The sequence below is a fragment of the Macrobrachium nipponense genome, chromosome 44 (genome assembly GCF_015104395.2).
Source record: "Macrobrachium nipponense isolate FS-2020 chromosome 44, ASM1510439v2, whole genome shotgun sequence".
In the NCBI taxonomy this organism is placed as follows: Eukaryota; Metazoa; Arthropoda; class Malacostraca; order Decapoda; family Palaemonidae; genus Macrobrachium; species Macrobrachium nipponense.
In genome coordinates, this window is record NC_087221.1 from 16,943,556 (window position 1) to 16,966,991 (window position 23,436).

The 23,436-nt window shown below is 36.7% G+C and overlaps 1 protein-coding gene across 1 annotated transcript in view; it reads left to right on the forward strand.

The window, feature by feature from the left end:
- The window catches only part of LOC135204053 (uncharacterized), a 70,222-nt gene extending 47,081 nt beyond the window's left edge, over positions 1–23,141 (forward strand). Inside the window, exons 6-16 of the mRNA XM_064234018.1 lie at positions 2,716–2,841; positions 6,627–6,767; positions 7,848–7,976; positions 9,078–9,265; positions 13,138–13,246; positions 13,708–13,893; positions 14,502–14,722; positions 16,123–16,383; positions 18,958–19,070; positions 21,148–21,250; positions 22,319–23,141. Coding sequence (XP_064090088.1) covers positions 2,716–2,841; positions 6,627–6,767; positions 7,848–7,976; positions 9,078–9,265; positions 13,138–13,246; positions 13,708–13,893; positions 14,502–14,722; positions 16,123–16,383; positions 18,958–19,070; positions 21,148–21,250; positions 22,319–22,411 — 1,670 coding nt within the window. The 3' untranslated portion in view covers positions 22,412–23,141. The remainder of the gene's footprint in view (positions 1–2,715; positions 2,842–6,626; positions 6,768–7,847; positions 7,977–9,077; positions 9,266–13,137; positions 13,247–13,707; positions 13,894–14,501; positions 14,723–16,122; positions 16,384–18,957; positions 19,071–21,147; positions 21,251–22,318) is intronic.
- Positions 23,142–23,436: the final 295 nt, after the last annotated feature.

Consider the following 23,436-nt stretch of genomic DNA (forward strand, 5'->3'; position numbering starts at 1 on the left):
CCTACAGAATAATACCAGCACTGACGACGACCCCTGCTTGACCTGGACCTGATATCCTGTTCCAATAAAAGATTACCTTCAGCATTTATGATTTTTGAAAATTCCCAATATGAATATTGGTCAGTTACTCAGAAACATCGCTGAGCCTGAGAAGCGAATTGTAAGGAAAATAGAAAAAACAATATATAAAATCAACTCGCTTAATTCTGCCATTCTTTTTAACAGTATTTGCCTAAAAGAGGGTCTTCTACCAAAATAATGATAATAATAATAATAATAATAATAAAATAATAATAATAATAATAATAATAATAATAATAATAATAATACAAAAAGGCAAAGTAACGAGAAGTTGAAGGGATAAAGCTACCAGATGGGAGCAACATCAAACACATAGATGAGACAGAATACAAATACCAGGGAATAATGGAAGGAGGAGATATAAAACACCAAGAGATGAAGGACACGATCAGGAAAGAATATATGTAGAGACTCAAGGCGACACTCAAGTCAAAACTCAACGCCGGAAATATGATAAAAGCCATAAACACATGGGCAGTGCCAGTAATCAGATACAGCGCAGGAATAGTGGAATGGACGAAGGCAGAACTCCGCAGCATAGATCAGAAAACCAGGAAACATATGACAATACGTAAAGCACTACACCCAAGAGCAAATACGGACAGAATATACATAACACGATAGGAAGGAGGGAGAGGACTACTAAGTATAGAGGACTGCGTCAACATCGAGAACAGAGCCCTGTGGCAATATCTGAATACCAGTGAAGACGAGTGGCTAAAGAGTGCATGGGGAGAAGGACTAATAAAAGTAGACGAAGACCCAGAAATATACAGAGACAGGAGAATGACAGACAGAACAGAGGACTGGCACAACAAACCAATGCACGGACAATACATGAGGCAGACTAAAGAACTAGCCAGCGATGACACATGGCAATGGCTACAGAGGGGGGAGCTAAAGCAGAAACTGAAGGAATGATAACAGCGGCACAAGATCAGGCCCTAAGAACCAGACATGTTCAAAGAACGATAGACGGAAATAACATCTCTCCCATATGTAGGAAGTGCAATATGAAAAATGAAACCATAAACCACATAGCAAGTGAATGCTCGGCACTTGCACAGAACCAGTACAAAAAGAGGCATGATTCAGTGGCAAAAGCCCTCCACTGGAGCCTGTGCAAGAAACATCAGCTACCTTGCAGTAATAAGTGGTACGAGCACCAACCTGAGGGAGTGATAGAAAACGATCCGGCGAAGATCCTCTGGTACTATGGTATCAGAACAGATAGGGTGATACGTGCAAATAGACCAGACGTGACGTTGATTGACAAAGTCAAGAAGAAGTATCACCCATTGATGTCGCAATACCATGGGACACCAGAGTTGAAGAGAAAGAGAGGGAAAAAAATGGATAAGTATCAAGATCTGAACATAGAAATAAGAAGGATATGGGATATGCCAGTGGAAATCGTACCCATAATCATAGGAGCACTAGGCACGATCCCAAGATCCCTGAAAAGGAATCTAAAAAAACTAGAGGCTGAAGTAGCTCCAGGACTCATGCAGAAGAGTGTGATCCTAGAAACGGCGCACATAGTAAGAAAAGTGATGGACTCCTAAGGAGGCAGGATGCAACCCGGAACCCCACACTATAAATACCACCTAGTCGAATTGGAGGACTGTGATAGAGCACACACAAAAAAAAAAAAAAAAAAAAAAAAAAAAATTAATAATAATAATATTAATAATAATAATAATAATAATTGAAAAAGAAACCCACAAAATCACTTTGTAACTTGTTTACTTCTAAGTATTTACATTTAGTTTTACTACACACTCGAGTACTTTCAGGCCCTATCTGTGGCCCATTTTCAAGAGATGTTTGGGATGTTAGCCTGAGTCAAGGCCTTGACCCAGGCTAACATCCCAAACATCTCTTGAAAATGGGCCACAGACAGGGCCTGAAAGTACTCGAGTGTAGAGTAAAACTAAATGTAAATACTTAGAAGTAAACAAGTTACAAAGTGATTTTGTGGGTTTCTTTTTCAATCTTCAGAAGAAAAACTGAAAGAAGTTTTTGTTTGGTTTAATATAATAATATAATAATAATCAATAATAATAATAATAATAATAATAATAGATAATTTAAATCTAAATAATTTATAATGGATGCAAATGCCAAGGGGGTGTATACAATGGCTTCACTGTACAGGAATTAGTCGAACTCCCATGAAGAAATGCTAGTCTAATAGTACAATACGTCTATGAAATTCTATAACTCGTAAAGTACGTGCTGTAATAGCGGGTGTGTTAAAGGTTGGTATTTGAGTCAACATAACCAAAAGTAATTTGTAGTTGGCAATAAAGAAAACCATGATGTGTTAAATTACAGTAATACAGAAATACGGAAAATAATTATTAAAGCATGCATACTCCCTAGTCTGCGTAGCTGAAATGGCAATTGATCTCGAATTCCAAGCTGAAATTTGAGAGATGAAGGAAACTTCCTTTGACGTTTTTTTTTTATTAATTTTTTCATTTTTACATGGAGCCTTTAAATACAGGGCATGAAAATGGGTTTCTTAAAACTGCAGGGGTTTCTTTTTGCTGGCAATGAAGTTAATTGGTCGTGGTCAATACTGTGGAATATATTTCATCAAAATAGTAAGACATCGTTTGACTTTTCCAGGTATCCGAGGTCCTAATGGAAGGGATGGAAAAGATAGTGTACCAGGTATACCAGGCGCTCCCAAGATAGAACCATGGAATGTTGATGAGATTGCTAATGAAAGACTCGTTCCGCCTTCCCTACCAGGTACTGTCGTGAATAGCTTTATTAAACGAGTCATTGTTTATGAATGCTTAATTATATACCCTGTCTTGCCAGAATACTTTTTTTTTTGTGAAATGTGCAGTTATATTCAATTCATTTTCCTCTCTATTCTGAAGAATTGTCCACAAACAACTTTTACCAGGTTGAGGAATACAGCTGTTTATAACACATATGTATTCAGGTTCTACTATAACTTTCTTTTATAAACTCATCCAATAGAATCCGCAAAGATGAATGATACTGTCAAAATTTACATAAAATTTGTGAGAGATACAGACTGCGATGTTTAGAAAAAACTAGGGTAGTGGAATCATTTATTAATTATTTATCCAACGATAATGATAAAAACCTAGGTAATAAACTTAGGGATAGTATGGTTAAATATTGAAGAAAACGATGACAGAAATAGTCAGCAATGTGTCCAAGCAGTTTATTTTGTTGTGTTTTGGAGGACGTTAGGTGGATGTCAGAAACGAATTTCAGATGTATCTGTATATCTTCGGTTGTTAAAACAACACGAATATTCTCAGGTAAACACCTAAAAAGAACCATAAACGAGGAAGTCTCAAGAAGATTGAATATTGGAATTAAACCATAAATATAGAAACAGAACCCAAAGAGTATAATTAAAAGGCAAATAGAGAAATGATCTTGAGAGATTACAGTTACAGCATAATGCCGCTCTCTTTATCTTATGATTTCATTGAGAATTTTACCTCCCGATGAATAAAACGTCGAACGCAATTGCAGCACGTTTATAATGTAAAAATACTACGGAAGTCTGTAATGCTCTATATTCTAATAGTTGATGGATCTCAAGAAGAATATTTAATTGTCTGAGACGACAGCTAAGGAAATGAAAAATATATATTTTTCTTATATTCGGTATTATTTCATTTACAAAGCAAACAATTATGCTGAATATAATGAATTTTTTTTGTTGAGTTAGTGAGTAGAAATTCATCATTATTACCTCAAGGTTTAACGACAAGGTTGTAAATGTTGAAGAGGCAAATGTAGGCACATTAAATTCTTCGTATGATTATGTAAAATCATAATATAAAAAGTATTGTGAAGGAACTTAACTTTGGCCTGTGATGTGACGATCTCCCTCAATTGAGAGTCATCAGGTCAATAATTTACAGTTTATTTCAAAACAATAAAAGAGCATGAGACTGAAAATTTTCCAAAATAATTTAAGAGATATAAGTTAAGCAATTCCCTTGAACAAAGTAAGAAAAGGTTGCCAGAGTTTGCTTAAGAGATCAGTTACAGAAGCATTTGTATTGAAAATCAGTGCACACAAATATTACACCTTATATAACGTAGATTATCGATTTTACTTTACCTTGGGAATAACTTCCACCCAAGGATAATTATGATTGACGGGTACTTCGCCATCGGCAGGATTCGAACCGTTGACGCCTTGAGAGGCAACGATAGACAGTGATGTTGACTACCCTGGTTGTCAAAGTCAGTCTGTTCGAATCCTGTCAGAGACGAAGCATTATCAACTGTAATTACCCTACGATGTAGCTTACACCAAAAGTATAGTAAACAGTGTATCAAACGATATTTGTGGCGTAATATTTGTGAATATAAAAAAAAGTCACGTCAGCACGTGGAAAAATCTATGTATGTATGTATTCAAAAAAGCAGATTGCTTCAAGAATAAACTTTACATACGTGTCTAAAAAAAGGAAGGAGAATATGAAGAAAAGAATGATTAATTAATAAAAAAGAGCCTGAAGGTAAGAAAAGGCCTGATAGAGAACGGAACTTTGAAAGACACTATTAAATAAGAAATACATCACATGTAGTACAAACATCAATAATAATGACAATAATAAAACATTCGGTAGGTGTTTTCCCAAAGGATATAAGTATATTTCTAACACTTAGTTAAAGCAAAGATGATTCTTCGTACGTGCAGGGAGGTTTAATGGCTTACTCAGCGTGGGTTAAATCCCTTGGTGGTATGTTCAAAGAGAAGAGGCAGCTAATGATTTTGCTTTCACCACAGTGGAACAATTATTGCGGAATGAGGCAGCGAGGAAAACTGAAAACAAGACTTTAGGTGGTGGTATTCGCAAGAGACCAGAATAACCGATTATTGTGCTGCCCGTACGACAAAAAACATGGACACAGAAGGATGAGGAACGAACTGTTTACCTCTGAAGTGTTAACATAAACGTTGTTTAAGTTGTGGTCATTAGCCTGTAGCGTTGTGGGAGTTGTGACCGCCACCTTGCATCGTTGTAAAAGTTGTGACCACCAATCTGCAGTGTTCTGGAAGTTATGACCATCAACTTGCAGTATTGTGAAAGTTGTGGCAACCAGCCTGCAGCACTGTGAAAGTTGTGACCATCAAACTGTAACGTTGTGAAAGTTGTGACCACCAACCTGCAACATTGTAGAAGTGGTGACCACCAATCTGAAGCGTTGTGAAAGTTGTGACCACCAACCTGCAACATTGTAGAAGTTGTGACCACCAATCTGAAGCGTTGTGAAAGTTTGTGACAACAACTCTTGTCCCAACCATTGTAGAAGTTGTGACCACCAATCTGAAGCGTTGTGAAAGTTGTGACCACCAACCTGCAACATTGTAGAAGTTGTGACCACCAATCTGAAGCGTTGTGAAAGTTGTGACCACCAACTTGCAGCATTCTGAAACTTGTGACCACCAACCTGCAGCATTGTGAAAGTTGTGACCACAAATCTGCAGTATTGTGAAAGTTGTGACCACCAACTGTAGCGTGGTGAAAGTTTGTGACTGCCACCTTGCAGCATTATGCAAGTTGTGACCACCAACTCCAGACCACTGAATGAATGGGAAATTAATAAGGTTGTTCGCTAGATGATAATTCCATCATCTTAATTATTGTTTCATCATCATCATCCACATTTTGCTCACTTCACTATATGAAGAAACTTGAAAAGCCTTTCTCTTGCCTCCTAATTTCTTCGGGACGGGAGAAACAGCGACAGAGTGAAAATAATCTGAAACTAAGTCCACATGAATTGAAAGCCGCCGGAAAAGAAAATAATGAACAGACGAATAACGATTACAAACAGAGAAGCACCATTCGGCAAGTCACAGAGTCCGATGAATGAAGATCCCGGAGCAAGGTGCTTTAAGACACGGTACTACAACCTCTCTCACTTCAACACTTGAATCGATAGCGTTGCCGGGATGACTGTTCCATCTGCACTTCCTGAGGAAGGCTGATCCATCTACATTTCCTTTGTGTGTGTGTTTCTAGTTTGCAGTACGGAAGATATTCAGACATATATTGCCATTATATTTCAGAGAGCTACAGTGATCTCAAAACTATTTGGAATTCGAATTCTCGCGCACTAAACTTTAACGAACATATTTTGCTAAAAAAATTTTCTTCAGAAGCAGATGGTCTAGAGTCTTTATTTGCATTTTCCTCTCAGAAAATAAGACATTATATAGATAATCCCTGTTTAGCCTAAATTATCTCCAATATCCCTTATAATTACGTTGCAGCTGGAAAAAAGCATAAGTTAGAGAAATTCCATTGATGCCTTACTCACTGATTTCGAGAGTACGAATCAATGTTCAAAGGAGCTTAATTTTTGACAGAATTTGATTTTGTTGTGAAAGCGACATAAACGGGAAAAAGGAACCATAGCGAGAGAATTACCGAGGGTTATTTTCTCGCTATGCATTTGGTAGTTATTTGCCCTATTTATAACTCCTCTCTTCATTCAGACAGTTATTATCTACGTGGTATCTACAGGGTCACCGCGTTTGCCTGTCATCGTCCGCGAACTGAATAACTTACGCCTTCGGTGTCTAGCGGCAGGTGAACCTAGACCTACGGTCGTGTGGAGTCGCGTAACCGGAAATGGTAGTGTTATTGCTCTAACACAACCTGAAGGTAAGCAACGCAAAATCAAAATAAGATGAACCCATCTCTCCAAGAAAGACTTGTACTACAGCCCTGCGTTTTTCTGGAGCTGACAATAATGTTATTCGTGATGAGTGTCTCACACTTAGCAATATGCATAGTAAGTTACAAAGATACAGCTGAGGATGTTTAACGTCAGCTCCACTGAAAATGAAAATAAAAATCCAGGTTTTCCCCTCTCGTACGTTTTCGAAAACAGGTGTGACGCTTTTTACATTGTCAGGGGAGTGAATACAGATATAAACCAACCCACAATATCTTAACCGTTATGGATGATATTTTTGATAACTGACAAAGGAAAATATAACTTCAAGAATTGAGTGTTTGCATAAAAAATTTACAATCTTATTAACAATTTTAATAAACATGATTTATTCATTCAATCTTTAATGATAATTAATGGATTGCCAGTTTGTAAAACAAAATATAAATGTAAAGTAATACACATACAGTTAGTGAAACTAAACAGTCTCCACAGTACACAGAAAATATCAGATTACAAACAATATATTTTGACCTCGGATGAAAAATTGTAGGTAGTCAGGGCAGTTACGATATCATAAATGTAATTATTATCACACGCTCACTCCATTCTTTATCCTGAGGGAGGTATTACGACATTCACTATTTTCTTTCTATTCTTTATTCTGACCCATTCTCCTCTTTCTTTCCACCTGTCACATTCTCACATCCCTGCAATTTTGTGAGAAGTCTCGCCAAAACTTAAATTAGTTTCAACATGATTTCATTCCCAGGTAGCTGTCCGTTTGAAGTTCACAAACACATGAATATGAAATAATCCCTGATGAACTTAGATTAGAGATGAGAGAAATATTCAATGACCAAAAGAACCCAGAGTTATCTCGACGCTTTAGGTTTATAAAAGTCTTATTAGATGGCTTTAAATAAAACAGCCCAAGAACATATCATTATCAGTATTATGATTGTGACTATTATTACCCTCGCAGCGGAGATATCTCCTGCTCTATAATTTGGATCTGTCTAAACCTAAAACCCTAATGATTTGTTTCTATCATATATCCATCACAGATGAAACCCTGAACGATCACGTCTTAAGTGTGGCTAATGTTACTCGAGACTTGACGGGGACCTACATGTGCAGAGCATCCAATATGGTTGGGGAAGACGCCGTCAAAGATTTCAAAGTTGAAGTGCATTGTGAGTATGTCTTATTCACCACTGACATCCACCATAACATCTTACGCATAAGCGTTACTGAATTCCTTCTCCGAACTGTTGAGTAGTCACAGCTATGACAGAGACCAAGGTTTGAAAACACTGATTATTAGGTCAGACTATGACACAGCCCAAGGTTGGACAACACTGACTATTTGGGAGTCACACACAGGTCAGCAACTAATTATGAATATTGAGATGACCCAGCAGCCATAATTAGGCTTCTATTCCAGTAGCTATGCACAACATAAAAATGATCATAATTCTGCTCAACCGGTCTATGATTAGTGATTGTCTCTGAGTTTCATAAGACATTCATAAATTAGTAAGTATCTACTACAGTATATCAATGTACTTTATTGAGGAGTAAAGTCCCCCCCCCTCCCTCCTCCCCCTTCTACCGATGTGAAAGAAGAATCAATCGAGGGAGAGAGAACACGAGCAGAGAGAATAGTTCAATTCGGAGATCAATTCATACTGTACTGTACTGTCTGCATTTACCACCTCCCAATCCCCATCCCCTACATTCTTACCATATCACGGATCTAGCAAGTTTTGAATTCATCCCATCATTCAATAAAACAATAGAATGAAAAATCAGTGTTGTCATCGCTCAGACATAGCATTAAAATTACAGTTCAGTACGCGTTGTGTGTGTGTGTGTGTGTGTGTGTGTGTGTGTGTGTGTGTGTGTGTGTTCGTGCGTGCAGGGGAGTTGTAAAATCCAGATAAACAAAGGGTGTCATTAAGCCAAAATATTAACAAATCTCTAGTCTAGTTGCAATGACGAAAATACCAAACGTTTGTTGATTCTCTAATGATAAATATTATTTAATTTATTGAGAATTAATTAAGGGGCAGACATTACGCATTACATAACAAACATTAACTATAGAGAATTTTTTTTTCATGGGTGTAGCAAATCTGCAGACATGTGCTATGAAATCCACAACTAATAATAATACTAATAAATAGAGTAACAGCCAAAAACAATTTTATCCCCTAATGCAGGTCCCATGTTATTGTATTTCCATTTATACCTTGTTTACAAATAACGAGTCTGACAATGGCATTTTTTTTCAGTTGAACCATCGATCAAAGTTAATCGCTGGAAAGTGGGCACATACAACGGGTCGAGTGCCACGCTAGAGTGCCACGTTGAAGCTTATCCACTGGCGCTGACCTACTGGGAACACCCGAACGGTCGCATTCTCGAAAATTCTACCAGATATATTTCTCGATATTATGGTGACCGGAACCTGGTTTGGAAGGTAGGTAATGTTGGAATTGGAACTGGAATATAATATTCAGGCCAAGGGCAAAGCGCGGGGACCTGTGAGGTCATTCAGCGTTGAAAAGGAAAATGACAGTCAAAAGGTTAAAAGATGTAACAGAAGGAAAACCTTGCAGTTTCACTGTGGAACAGTTGTTAGAAGGTGGAAAGTAAGGTGGAAAAGAGATATTATGAACGGAGATACAGCAAAAGGAATGAAAGGGTTGCAGCTAGGGTCGAAGGTACGCTGCAAAGAACCTCAGGTAATGCTTACAGTCGACGCTACCATCCTACGGGCGATAGGTAATATGCATCCACTTTACATTAACTCACATGTCACAAACTCGCGTCGGCAACGCATTACACACGTACCATAACAGGCTGAAAACAAGTCAATGACTTATTGGTATTACTTGATAGCACCTCTGATCACCCGGCATTTGCCGAAGACTCATTCTCTACTGATGATTGCTAAGTTTGTTTTCAATCTGTTTTTGCTATTTAGGCAACGAATTCCCGACGTGTGCTTAAAGACTGTTTTACTATAGCGTAGATGCATCATAAAGGGTTACACAAAAGTTTGAATTTCTTGGAATGTCAATCTACCGAGTTACCTTTTGTTGACTGGTTCTCTGTATTACGCTGACACAAAGCCAGCACGGGCTCTTGCCTTAAGGCGTTTCGAATTGTGTAAGAAATCTGGAGTGGGCCTCTGGACTCGCCCTAATTAACAGGGACTTTAGACATTTTCCGTTTATTAGGGCGTGGCCTTCAGACTCAAGTAGTTGTTGGTACGCATGTACATTGTTAATAGGGAAGTGCAGTGTGTTTATAGATATTTTAATTGTTACATACATATCCATATGGGGCTATACATGTAATATTAGTGTGTTTGTGATATACACAAATAATGAAAATATATCAGTAAGAGATTAAATTATGAGCATATTTGTACAACTATCTCTGAAATATAAGGTAATACAAGTAATATTATGCATACGCATATACATTACACCGACTATAATTTACGTTCATTAGACATGTATGTGAATAAGTACATAAAAATATGTGTAGCCTACTATTATTAACATTATGTCACAATAGTGCAATATGAAAGAGTATAGCTTGCAAACATAATACTACACAAGATTATACCAAGGAAGGTATATAATGTATGCTATTTCCGGAAGCCATAATTAACCCTATCGCCCTCTCGATGTCAGGCGAACTGTCATGGCTGCAATGCCGCTTACGTCTTCGGGACTTAAGTGGGCATAGTATAGTTGATACCTGGCCATTCCTCAGGGCCATAATCTCTGAGGAAAGGGGGGGTGGGGTAGGAGGAGGGGGGGGGGGACTGAGTCTGAGGTGTTGTGGAGGAGTGAGGGTCTCCTTTAGTGTATAGTGTCGCCATCTACCGGATGACAGGATCCTCATTTCCCTGTACATCAGTATGAAATTTGAGGACGGTTGTACTTTTTCCTTGCAGGAGAAAGGGAAAGGGACAGCTTGTGTGACTTGGATCAGCTCTTATCAAAACCATCCATGAGAATTGTATTTTGTATCATCTCTCTCTCTCTCTCTCTCTCTCTCTCTTTCCTATGCATACACACACACACACACACACACACACACACACACACACACACACACACACATATATATATATATATATATATATATATATATATAATAAATATATATATATTTTCCCCATATACGTATTATGCATATATTTATATATATAGAGCGTCTGGATAAGGAAAAGGAAGAAGAGAAATGAATGATAGGGAAAAGATAAGATTTGCTCCTCAGTGTAAGGGGTAAGTGATAAAAGTGATTGTAGGAATTACAAACATGTTACATTACGAAGTTTACCTGCATACTCTCAAGTTATTGCGTTATTGCTCATTTCAGTTGTATGTATGCATGTATATATATATATATATATATATATATATATATATATATATATATATATATATATATATATATATATATGATACATATACAATATTTACATATATAAACATATGTCCAATTCAAAGGAACTGAGATGCTTAATAACTCGAAAGTATACAGATAAACTTCAAAATGTATCATGTTTGTAATTCCTACAATCACTTTTATCACTTACCCCTCACAATGAGCAGCAATTCTTAGCTTATCCCTCTCCTTCATTCCTCTTCTTCCTTTTCCTTATCCAGACATTCCAGCCACTAAATCACTCCATCGTCACTGTTCCTCGGCATCTCTCGGCTTACATCAATCACCAACTCATGGAAACTCCCCATTCTTACTGCGCCTTTTTATTTTCCCTCTTACATCATCAACACTGACTTCCAAAGGTGTTCGCCCTCCCTCCTCCTCCAAGTCTATAACCCTGGATATTTGCAGTGGGTGAGTGAATGAGGTGAACGAAACGCAAAGCAAAACATAACGCAAACTTTCTCCGAAACAAACGAAAATCAGGTCAGAAACTTTCGGCAAAAAGTGCTGCTTCTGGGTTACCGATCGTTAACCTTTCCAGACAGATGGATCGCAACGCTTCGACTTATATATATCAGATTTCGGGTTATTTTTTGGGGTGTTTTTTTTCCCAACATCAGCACACCTCAGGCGATGATGATCTCTCATTCGTACCCATCAGATTTCGGGCTTAACCGTCATTTGTCTGCTTCGCAACCCTCACCCCACCTGGGTAACACGGAGTTTTATCAAGGGCTTATAAAATGAGTTCTCGTGTCTCAAGTGTTATGCATTTCGGAAGATTTTGGATATTATTTTCTTTACCTTAGTTTTACCTTTATCTGAATTCAGTTGTTATTTTTCACCGTGGGAAAAATCATTATATAAATTATCTCACATTTTGATTCATGAATAAGAATATGTTGCATAAAAAAGAAATCACGCTTTTGTTAGATATATTTTTTTCTTAGTTTGCAAAACTGAAACCAAAATGAAGTCAAATCAAATTTAAGTCTTCTATTTGAGATTTTCAGTCATAACCGAAAAAATATGAAGGATGAAATACAGAATAGAAGAGACTATAAAACGGATCCAAAAATAGTAAAATCGGCTAAAAAATATTAAGGCAGATTATAAATAACGGCACGAAATGCACAGATCTTATTAGGCTCTTAAAATGATTTATACTTTTGCCTCATCCATAATTCACAAGAAAAGAAGCAAAAGGGTTCAAATGGAGAATTTTAGAGCATTTTTCAAGGAAGCATTTCATATCGTTTTACGATGCATAATATTTCCCGTATTTCGTTGCACTTGTGATTAATATGCTTCTATTTTTAACAAAGTTTTCATTTTCCACTAGAATGAAAATCTGAGAAGCATATTCATATATTTTATAAATGTGGGTTAAAAGAGAGGTTTATATCTGTGTACTGTTCAGAGTATGAGATGCCATTGTTTCCAGACAGCCTTCATTGAGTGTTTACTCATTTTACGTTATTTTTTCTTTTTCTCTTTTCTTAAGATATACAATAATCCTGACTGAAAAATCTTCATACTATTGCATGCATTATTTAGTATAAATGCCTGTAATTTTCTAAATCATTCCATATATTGCTTTTGTTTTCGATAACACCTATTTTTATTAATATCCATGTCTTAACCGTTCAATATCAGTCTTGGTGTTAGAGTTTTGTATCATCGTTATTAAATGAATCTCATGAGAAATTAATCTTTTCCAAATCTTGTTTACATAGAACAGTTGTTGATAAGAACTTGATTACATTTAGGCTGGAAAGTATTTCAAATGATTGAGTACATGTGTCCATAATATGTGCAATTAATTTTGTTATCTTTTATGCTTATTGAGAAAATAAGTTCAACGGATTTCCCTCTTGGCAGGGAAGAATGGTGTTGGAAGTGTTCAATGTTGAAAAGGCTGACTTCGGTGACTATCACTGCGTTGCCAAAAACAGCTTCTCTTTAACGAAGGGCCTCGTGAAAGTTCACGGTAAGTGGATATTGGCACTTATTCAAGGGAGTCAGCGCACTTGATGCCACCGCTATTCATTCAGCAACATTCTTTCAAGATCTCTTTGCCATTTATTAAGTACAAAATTCCCCGTTGCAGAAAATTAAATATGCAGATATCAGTGTGCCAAATGCTCATTGTCTTTGTATAGTTTTACAACCTTCGATTTCTGCGCATATAAAAGAGATTGTTGTACTTTCAAGTTATAATCATTATAACTTCTATAAAAGTAATATTCTCTTATGCTTTTAGAATGTTTTCCTTTGCAAAGCTCTCAATACTAATCTATAAAATTTTTCCATACAACTTTCCCAGTAATATTCTAAAAGAGCTAAATTTAACGTTACTGCTGCAAACCTGCTTCTCAGCCAGCGCTGGCCCCATTATTCTTCTTAAAGAATGCTTATTCAGAAACAGTACAATCCTTCACTTCTCTTCAGAAATTGATCCGACGTTGTACATCCCATCGTCTGGAGCAGTGGAGGGACACGACACGGGTGAACATGACCCATGCTTACCTGCTCCAGATTGTCCTGATTGTACCAAAGGCACAAAGTGTGCCAAAAGCATTCTAGTGGAACAGTTCGGCAACGATACGTATCCAGGATTTAAAAACAGAAGCCTTGGTAAGTGTATACCAGGTGATTTTTAAGATAATTTCGCTTCTTAATTGATCAAATTTTGTACCAGTGTACTTTTGTTGACAGTTATCCCATGATATATATATATATATATATATAATAATATCTATATATATATATATAGTATATATATATATATATATATATATACATTATGTTTGTATGTATGTATGTATGTTTGTATACTAAATCTTACTGTCATCCAGATATACCTTTCTCCCACTTGACATTCACTGCATCACTTTATCATCACTGTGCCACAGCTGTCACTAGTAACATCAACTAATCTTGTCTTTCCATTTATCACCCTCTATACTGCTGTCCCTCTATACTTGAAAGTTACTTCAGCTAGAAGTCAAATTGATAACTCACCAAAATACTCATTCTTCAGATAGCATCTTAACAAACACACACACACACACACACACACACACACACACACACACACACACACACACACACACACATATATATATATATATATATATATATATATATATATATATATATACAAAAGGTAACTATAAAGTACATATACAAACAGATTATGTTTAAAAACGGAAATATCATGTAGCGAATGCTATTTTCATCAGATTGCCTGCTATCAGCTGTTGGCCAGCCTGTCTACCACAGACATACTGGCTCTCTCTATGGATCATGGATGCGAGATACACACCCGAGGGATGCCCAGGCCGAACATAAACTCTGGACTACAAGATACAAGGATCCTTGGACTCTCTATGAGTATGCAGACAAAAGCCGCTACTGGAAGGATCTCCCAACAAAGAATTATACTCTTCCCAAAGCGTACTCGGTAAAGAATCCCGTAGAATTTAGTTTCTTTAGGAAAAGCAATTCATGCAGTCACAAATGCAGAAGTCATCAAATATTAGTTAACTTTAGCATGCACATAGACGAAAACGTGCTCTTTAAATTCTTCATTACTTTGCTTCAATCAGTCCAGTTTAGCAAAATTCATATTTGTCATGAACTATTCGCCAAAAAGGTTGTCGCATGCATTTCTAGACAAGCACTTTGGAATTGAATGGTCTGTTGACAAAATTGGTAGTCTTGTGCTACATAAAAACTTCCCTTGGATAAAAAATATGTTTCATGAATTAGGAAACGAAATTATACTTCAAAATTCAATGCAAAGGACAAATTAGTAGCAAATACACTTCATAAAAGATACCGTCTGACTTGGGTCCGTCAACATCTGAATCTGACTGTACAACTGACACCATATGGTCTTTGGAGATGAGACCAGATTTCTGATGTTTCCGGTAGATGTTAGGAAGCAAGAATGCAGACAGGCTGGAGAACGTCTCAAGGACAAGTGCGTACAAGCTCGAATTGCTGGAGGTGGTGGATCTGTCCATGTGGGGGCTACCATTTGTGCAGATGACAAGAGTCAGCTGGATCGAAACGTGACCGGTGACATGTGCAGACAGTTGCTGGATCGGAACCTTCTTCCATGGGCTCGTGGTTTGTTTGCGAATAATTTCTGGTACCAAAACGACAGAGCTCCTGCCCATCGAGCACATGTTAACACCCTGTCCTTGAAGGACAGGATGTTAACGTCCTGAGGTAGCCTGCACTGAGCCTAGACCTCAATCCCATAGAATATTTATCGGATCAATTGGGCAGTGCAATTAGACACGGGGACAACTAGCCATACACCCTTAGAGTATAAGGTCAGAGTCTCTTGGAAGAACCTTGTACAACTGGTGAGCAGCATGCCACACCGCCTGGTGGGATTTATTGCTGCCTTTGTAGATATGTAAATAATGGATATTGTATCTTATGTACTAGATGTTTGACCTGCTGATATGCCTGAAAAAAAAAGGTTCAGATTTGAAATAAGAAAGGTCGTGAACATTACTTTTTCCTCTTAATTTTAGTGTATATTGGTTTGTTTGCGACAACAGTGCCCTATGTATTGAATTGTAAAGTGTAATTTCGTTTCCTAATTCATGAAACATACCTTTATCCACAAGAAGTTTTTCTGTAGCCCAAGACTACTACCATTCTATTCCAAATTGCTCATCTAAAAATGCATGTGGCAACCTTTTTTGCGAATAGTGTAGTACCATTTATGCAATAATAATAGTGCGTTGAGCTTTTTAAGTCACATTAAGAAACAGTATTAATACACAGGATTTCAGTTCAAGACCAAGCTGGAAACTCCTACTGAATCATTGTTTCCATTTACAGGGAAATTCACACGTCATTTATAACGGGTCATTCTACTACCACGAAGTAGGTCAGCCTGTCATCATTAACTACGACCTAACATCAGGCCAAACCAAATCAGTTTCTGTGCCCCAGCTCTCTACCGAAGAGAACTATCACCTCTACACCAACAGCATAGACCAGGTCGACATCAGTGCTGATGAAAATGGACTGTGGGCTATTTATGGACTCCCCTCGAATAACAACACTGTCGTCATGAAAATAGACCCCTGGACGATGAAGGTAAGTTCCCCGGGAACAGGAACAACTTCCGGGTAGACTTAATCCAAGTTCATTGCAGAACAGAAAACCTGGGAATATTTTTAGGCTTATTGAGATACCCAGAGGTTATCCCCAGTGAAAAGTATTGCAATCGATTAGGTAACAAGCTTGGGTAGTTGGAACGTTGTAAACTAGCCAACACGCAATGGAGCAATTTAAGAAGTAGATAACTCTTTCATTGTATTCGATCATTTTCTGGCACAAAAAAAACAATACTAAATGAACCACATTTCGACCTTAATTAAAAATTAAATTAAAATAACGGTCACTAGAGGCAACTGACACGGAGTTTATCGCTTACGATGAAGAATAAAAGAAGTAACATTCAAAATGTCTTGAAAATAAAATAAGGAACCTTCGCTAACAATCATACGAGTACGTGACTTCCAGGGAAATACTTCGCGCATTGCTGACTTCTTCCAAAGAGAAAATATGGATAGAGATTCCATGAATCAATAACGGCAAGCTTATGTGAAATATCAAATCAACAGGTAAAGTTTCTAGCGATTGAAACATTGAAAAATAAAAATGCAATGAAAACCAGTTTACATCAGGATCACTAGGATTAATTATAAAAAACCAACTACTCATCTCATTATTAACAAGTGAGTTAGAAGAATGAAATAAATATATAAAAGCATACCTATTTGACATCATTTACAATCTCATTTACTCATAAAATTAATATCTAATAAACGATGTTAAGTAGGTATGTTTTTGTATATTTATTTCACTCTTTTAAATCCCTTGATATTACAGAAAAAATAAATATATAATTAATACATATGTAAGCCACCCGTGCATAAATAGCAAAAATCCACATACACGCACACACACAAATACACACACAGGCACACACTACGCACACATACAAATACACACACAGACACACACTACCTCGCACACATACAAATACACACACAGACACACACACTACGCACACATACAAATACACACACAGACACACACACTACGCACACATACAAATACACACACAGCACACACACATATATATATGCGTGTGTGTGTCTGTGTGTGTATTTGTATGCGTGCGTGTATGTGAATTTTTGCTATTAAGCAAAAAGTATCGTTTAAAATCGAGTTCGCTAGACCTTGGGAGTAACTTGAGGAATTATAAGTGATAAGTGCTTCTGACCCGGCCAGGATTAGAACCTGGTCAGAATTTACTATTAGTTTTTGTTCCTAAACCAAAGGCCTATGTTGAAATCATGTCCACTGCATAACCACTTTTAAATTATAACTCTCCTTGGGTGTAAGTTATTCCCAAGGTGCAGCGAAGTCGATTTTGTTTAAATGTCCTTTTGGCTGATAATATATGTACAGCAAAATAAAGAGACCCAGAAAATAACGGTGACGAAGTATAAGGATCTATAAACATGGAGTTAGAGACTTTGCAAAGCGTTATTGAAGAAAGGAGGTGGGAAAGGGGATAATGTAAAAGGCTAAAAAGTGGGTGCAATTAGGGTACAGATGAAAGCTACAAACACCCCTTACTAATGCCCACAGTACACCAAATGAGGCGTACTGACGGCACTAGCCCGCTACGGACGTCATACCTTTTGCTATGGAGCATATTCTTTACCCAGATTTGATCGTAAATCCTCTATGTTCTTGCGTAAAAGAAATTGTTGATGAAATAAAGGTTGCATTGTTAACCTTAGGTGGTCGAAGCACTAAAGTACACTACCGGAGTTACAATTAAAGCTCTTATATACTACATCAGGAGTTATAATAATGACATAAATGAACAAAGCGAATTGGACTGAGATAATTTGTTTTGCGTTTATTTTTCTCATTTACACAAATAAAATCAGTACAGATTGATATCTTACAAACTTCACACCGGCGATGTCACTTTTCTACATATGCTCGTATGAACTATTTTAATAAAGGAAAACTGCCCTGTATTAACACTAACCGTTTGCGTCCTAGAATTGGCACTAGGAAATGCTTCCAGTATCACATAATAGTTAGGATTTTCTTCAGCCAACGGTGAATATCAATAACCGATATCAGTGATTCGCTGAACCTCGTGATGCTCACCAACAAGAGGTTAGAAAGAAAATACATCGGCCAATCAGAGGTTAGAATGGAAATACATCGGCCAATCAGAAACGAGATGGAAGCGTCAATGAATATCGGCAGGGGATATTTACCAGAAGTAAAAAAAATTTTGTTTGCTATAATTTCATTTATTCCTACTGAATGTAAAATTAATTTACTCCCGATTTAAACTCCTTATAAATTTTGTGCTGTATAATTGATACCAACAGTCTTATGGTTATCATATGAACCATGTTTATCATTTTTAATCTTAATTCTTTAATATTTCGCTCAAAGAATATGCAATAGAATTTTGTCCTAAATTTATTTTACATTTTTATATTTTGAAGCAACCATGTTAACGAAATTCATAATCCATTGTGTAATTAAAATGTGAAAATCCTGTCTACACAATTACACCCAAATAATACTGCTCATGTTTAAATCTGATGCATTAATTATATCGTGCAGGTGGAATATAGCTGGAACATTTCACTCAGCCACCACAGTTTCGGGGAGCTGTTCATCACATGTGGTGTACTGTATGCTATTGATAGCACTACAGTGAGAGATGCAAAGATAAGGTAAGCAACTGAATTTTTTTTTTATAAGTTCTGGTTATGGCCGAAGTGCCCTTCCTCCTCTTGATTACTGCTTGTTACATGCAAGTGGATTTGATCCTGCTTTTTGTTTAAAAGAATCTTTGTTTCTGAAAAGAAAACGGAAAACAACATCGGTCTACCATTCCTAGATGAAATAGTCGTTGGAAACGATTACAGTCTTGGATATGAAACATTCATCTCTGTACTTATTATACCTGGGAATGTGAATGGTAAGGTTTTGATTATAAAGTAGGACAGATTGCAGAATGATATGGTAGAGTTTTGACTGAGAAATTAAATTATAACAGAATGGTTAATAGGGGAAGAACATAGTGGGTTTAGGCAAGGAAGAGGATGAAGGGATCACGTGACATGCATGAACCAACACAAGGGATTAAACGTTAATGAATGCAAAGACGGTTTAACGTAAGAGTGGACCTTTGACTAGGGCGTGTTTTGTCTTACTGACTTGCAGTATTTTTATAGGCCGACCGACGCTACCGGTGAGAGACAGGAAATTAAAAAGGTGCAAAGCTGTGGAATGAGAAAGAGGTTTGTGAATGAAGGGCAGAATGTGACTGCAAGTGACACAATGGTGTTGAGGAAAACGGCAGAAGGATTTTGAAAGTTTTACAAAAAGAAAATATTGAGAGTAAATGTAAGAGTCAGGGTGTGATGGTAAATGGAAACCAGAATTATAGGAGCAATGAAAGCTAATATAGATGTTGGAAGAACGGAAGCGGTTGATTAATATGGGCATTTGGAGGCGATCAGAGTAGATATGGTATGATTGAAAAATAGATGAGTAACAGAAAAGGTGGAACAAGGAAGGGAACAGGAAGTGTGCAGAATATGCGAAACAAACTGTATCTATGAAATAGAAAGATGCAGTTTACGAAGGTATTCCGCCAAACCTACTTTATGGAAGTTATATATGAATGTTGAACGTGAAACAAAAAAAAAAACAAGTTTGAAGTTACTGAAATGAGTTACGATGAAAGGGCAAGATTTGCTGAGATACATCCAAGTAATACAAATGCTAGCGTAGGTCTATGGGTGGAAGGTAAAGTTCTCTGATGGTTTGGTTAGGTGGAAAGGTTAAGGTCATTAAGTTAGTTGGAGGAAAGAGTATAATTCGGAAGTGCTAAGAGGAGACCTAAAAGTGGGCTGGAGGGTTGGAATGGAAGAGGAACTGGAAAGGAATGAAGAGGTACTGGAAAGGTATAGCCTTATCAATATCTAGGGTTGCAAAGTGGGTAGAATGGAATGAAATGGAACAGTTTGTGTCAGGGGTTCGAAGCACTGCTGATGAGCCTTGTCTTTAGGTGTACGAAGCTGCTAATATTGAACAGTTTTTGCACGTGTGGCTCATCCACTATTCAGTAGTTGATGTACCAGTGTGCCAGTGAGTATTGTATTGTCTTTTCTCTAAAATCAGCAATGTTAAGGAATAATAATAATAGTAATAATGTTAAAAAAATATCCACAATTATTTATTAAAAAATATATTTCTCTGTAAAAATAGAACAAAGACTTTCGAACACCTGAACAGTGTTCCTCATCAGTGTAACGTTAAAATGTTTACATTTTAACGTTACACTGATGAGGAACACTGTTCAGGTGTTCGAAAGTCTTTGTTCTATTTTTACAGAGAAATATATTTTTAATATATAATTGTGGATATTTTTTAACAATTTGCTTTCACGAAACTGTGAATTTCTTAACAATAGTAATAAATAATAATAACAGGTAAATTCTCCCTGTATCATCTGAATAAAGACTATGAGATACAATCACAAAACGTGAAAACAGCTTTGAAAAATGTCAGTTGAAACGCATGATGTTGAAATTAAAAATGAATCTTTCTTTTTCTCCTATCAAAGGAGCGCATTGTCTTCTGACTGGAGCATCATTAACATGATAACGTTCATTTCCACGGAACTCCTTTCTGCCTCGTTATCGCACTTAATGAACGTACCTAGTTACGTGACTTCCAATTTCCAGCGGATGTTTTTCAAAAGGATTTTGGCATAATTCGTTTCGCTTCTTCCCATTTCAGATTCGCCTTGGACCTGTATCGGAAGACCTTCCTTGACGTGGATTTGACTTTCACTAATCCCTTCCGGAATACGACAACGCTTGGTTATAATTCGAGAATGAAGGTTAGTTCTATATCTAAGACCTTTCTATCTCTACATGGAGTTCCTCAAGATGTCGAGATTCGTGTCTTTGATCATATTTTTATTAATGTTTCAATGTGATAATTTTCTAAGAACTGGATAACTTAAACCTGGCATCAATAATTGATATCTTAGAACTTTCAAAGTTGTTTGTTACCTTTAAGACCGACGTATGATTCTTGTCTTGCACGTAGAAAGTAGTAGTACCTTTGGGGAGCAATTACTTATGAATATCAAAAAACATATATGTATGTATATTTAATTTTGCATCAGGAAGCAGCATTCATAAAATCAGGTTATCAATTTTCTACAGAGTGTCGTTAGTAACAGTTCCTTTTTCATCAAAATTATATTTATCCAACACATTGAATAAAACAATTTTCAGAATTCAGTAATAAAATATAAAAAGAAAACTTGAAAAGTATAAATTATTCCTCTGTGGGTTATTTTTTCTTATGTATGGATAAACTCCCGAGTTTGATGGTGATATCTCGAGAAATAATCTAACATTGTTAAAGATATTTTAAGAGTTCTCACAGATCAGCGTTCCTGTGAACGCGGCTTCTTCAATAAGAGATGATCATTTGGGAATAGAAAAAAAAATTCCGCTGAATAACTGAATTGTTGCAGCTTTTCATTGCAGTCTTAATGATAATACTCATTTCCTAATAGAAGGAAAGGCGGAAGAACTCGATTTTTACAGAAAATTTTTCAGCAATGCCAGTTTGAAGACACAACACAACAGCTCTAAGGAGTTATCATTTAGTCTGCATGTGATCGAAGCTTTCTTCCAGCTGCTAGGCATCACTTAGTCCTATATGCTGTATTATTAGTATCAACTATGGCAGTTATTTTGAAGACGCAATTAAATGCATCCTTCCTCCCATTACTTTAACTAATTACTGGCAAAAATGTCCATTTGAAAAGCTGATACTTGAGTTATCTGCCACCTGTATATCACAAATTTGAAAACACAGCTTTTGGTGCCTAGACGCGCACTATGAAATGCAATGGTCTACTTTGCATTCATGCAATTTCTCTTCGTTGCAGGAAATCTACTCGTGGGACAGCGGCAATCAACTCTCTTATCCAATCAAGTACAACGACATAGGGTACAATGCTCCTATTGAGGACCTCACCTAAGCAGCTAGTGTCTCGTTATTTGCATTACAATTTGTCCTTTGCTTTAAATCCTTTAAGAGGAAAGAAGCACAGAAATTTTCCTTTGGAAGTGAAAGCAGCAGTGTTTCATTTGTTTTCATCGCCAAGGCTTTAGAGACCTTCCAAACTAATATTACATTCACATCAGTTAACAGAAAATAATTATATTCTTTCGTGATCACTGACTGGTTTGGTAGTTAGCAAAGTACAATTGTTAGTATTTTAGTTTTATTTCACATGAATCAGTTCGTATTACGTGGATGATTTTCCTGGTAATTTTGGTTAAAATCAAATGAAGATGACGTAAGCGCAACCAAACAAAAAAGGCTAAATAGTACGCAATTAGTTTTAATCAAGACTCACTGAAAGCGACATGAAAATTTCATTTTGTTAATTCGCAAAAGGAACCCTGGAATCATAAAGTAACTTTATCCAAGCCATAAAGCTGTAAAGTACTAATAACCTTCCTAAAGAAGTCATTCTATATTGTATATAGAAATTTCTGACGCACATCAGAAACGAATCCCTGTCTACCAAATGAAAGGCCAGGACGCTTCCAGTTGACCGACACAGGTCATAAAGGAAGTTGGGACCTAAGTACTTTTGTACCCGAGGGTTTTCTAGGCAGACTGTTGCCTAACATACCATTTACACACATACATACATACATACACACACACATACACACACACACACACACACACACATATATATATACATATATATATGTATATATATATATTTATATATATATTATAAGTATATATATATATATATATTATAGCAAAACACTCGAAAAAATTTAATTTTTATAACGAGTTTTGCACAAGACACTTATAGATTCAAATATTAAGTCATACATACGCAGCTTCAAAACATCGAACTTTACCTTGGGAATAACTTTTACCCAAAGAGAAATGAAATGATAACTCTTCATGCTGTCATCAGGACCCGAACCTGTCTTTTGGGGTTGGAAGAGTGACATTGTACATAACCACTAAACCATT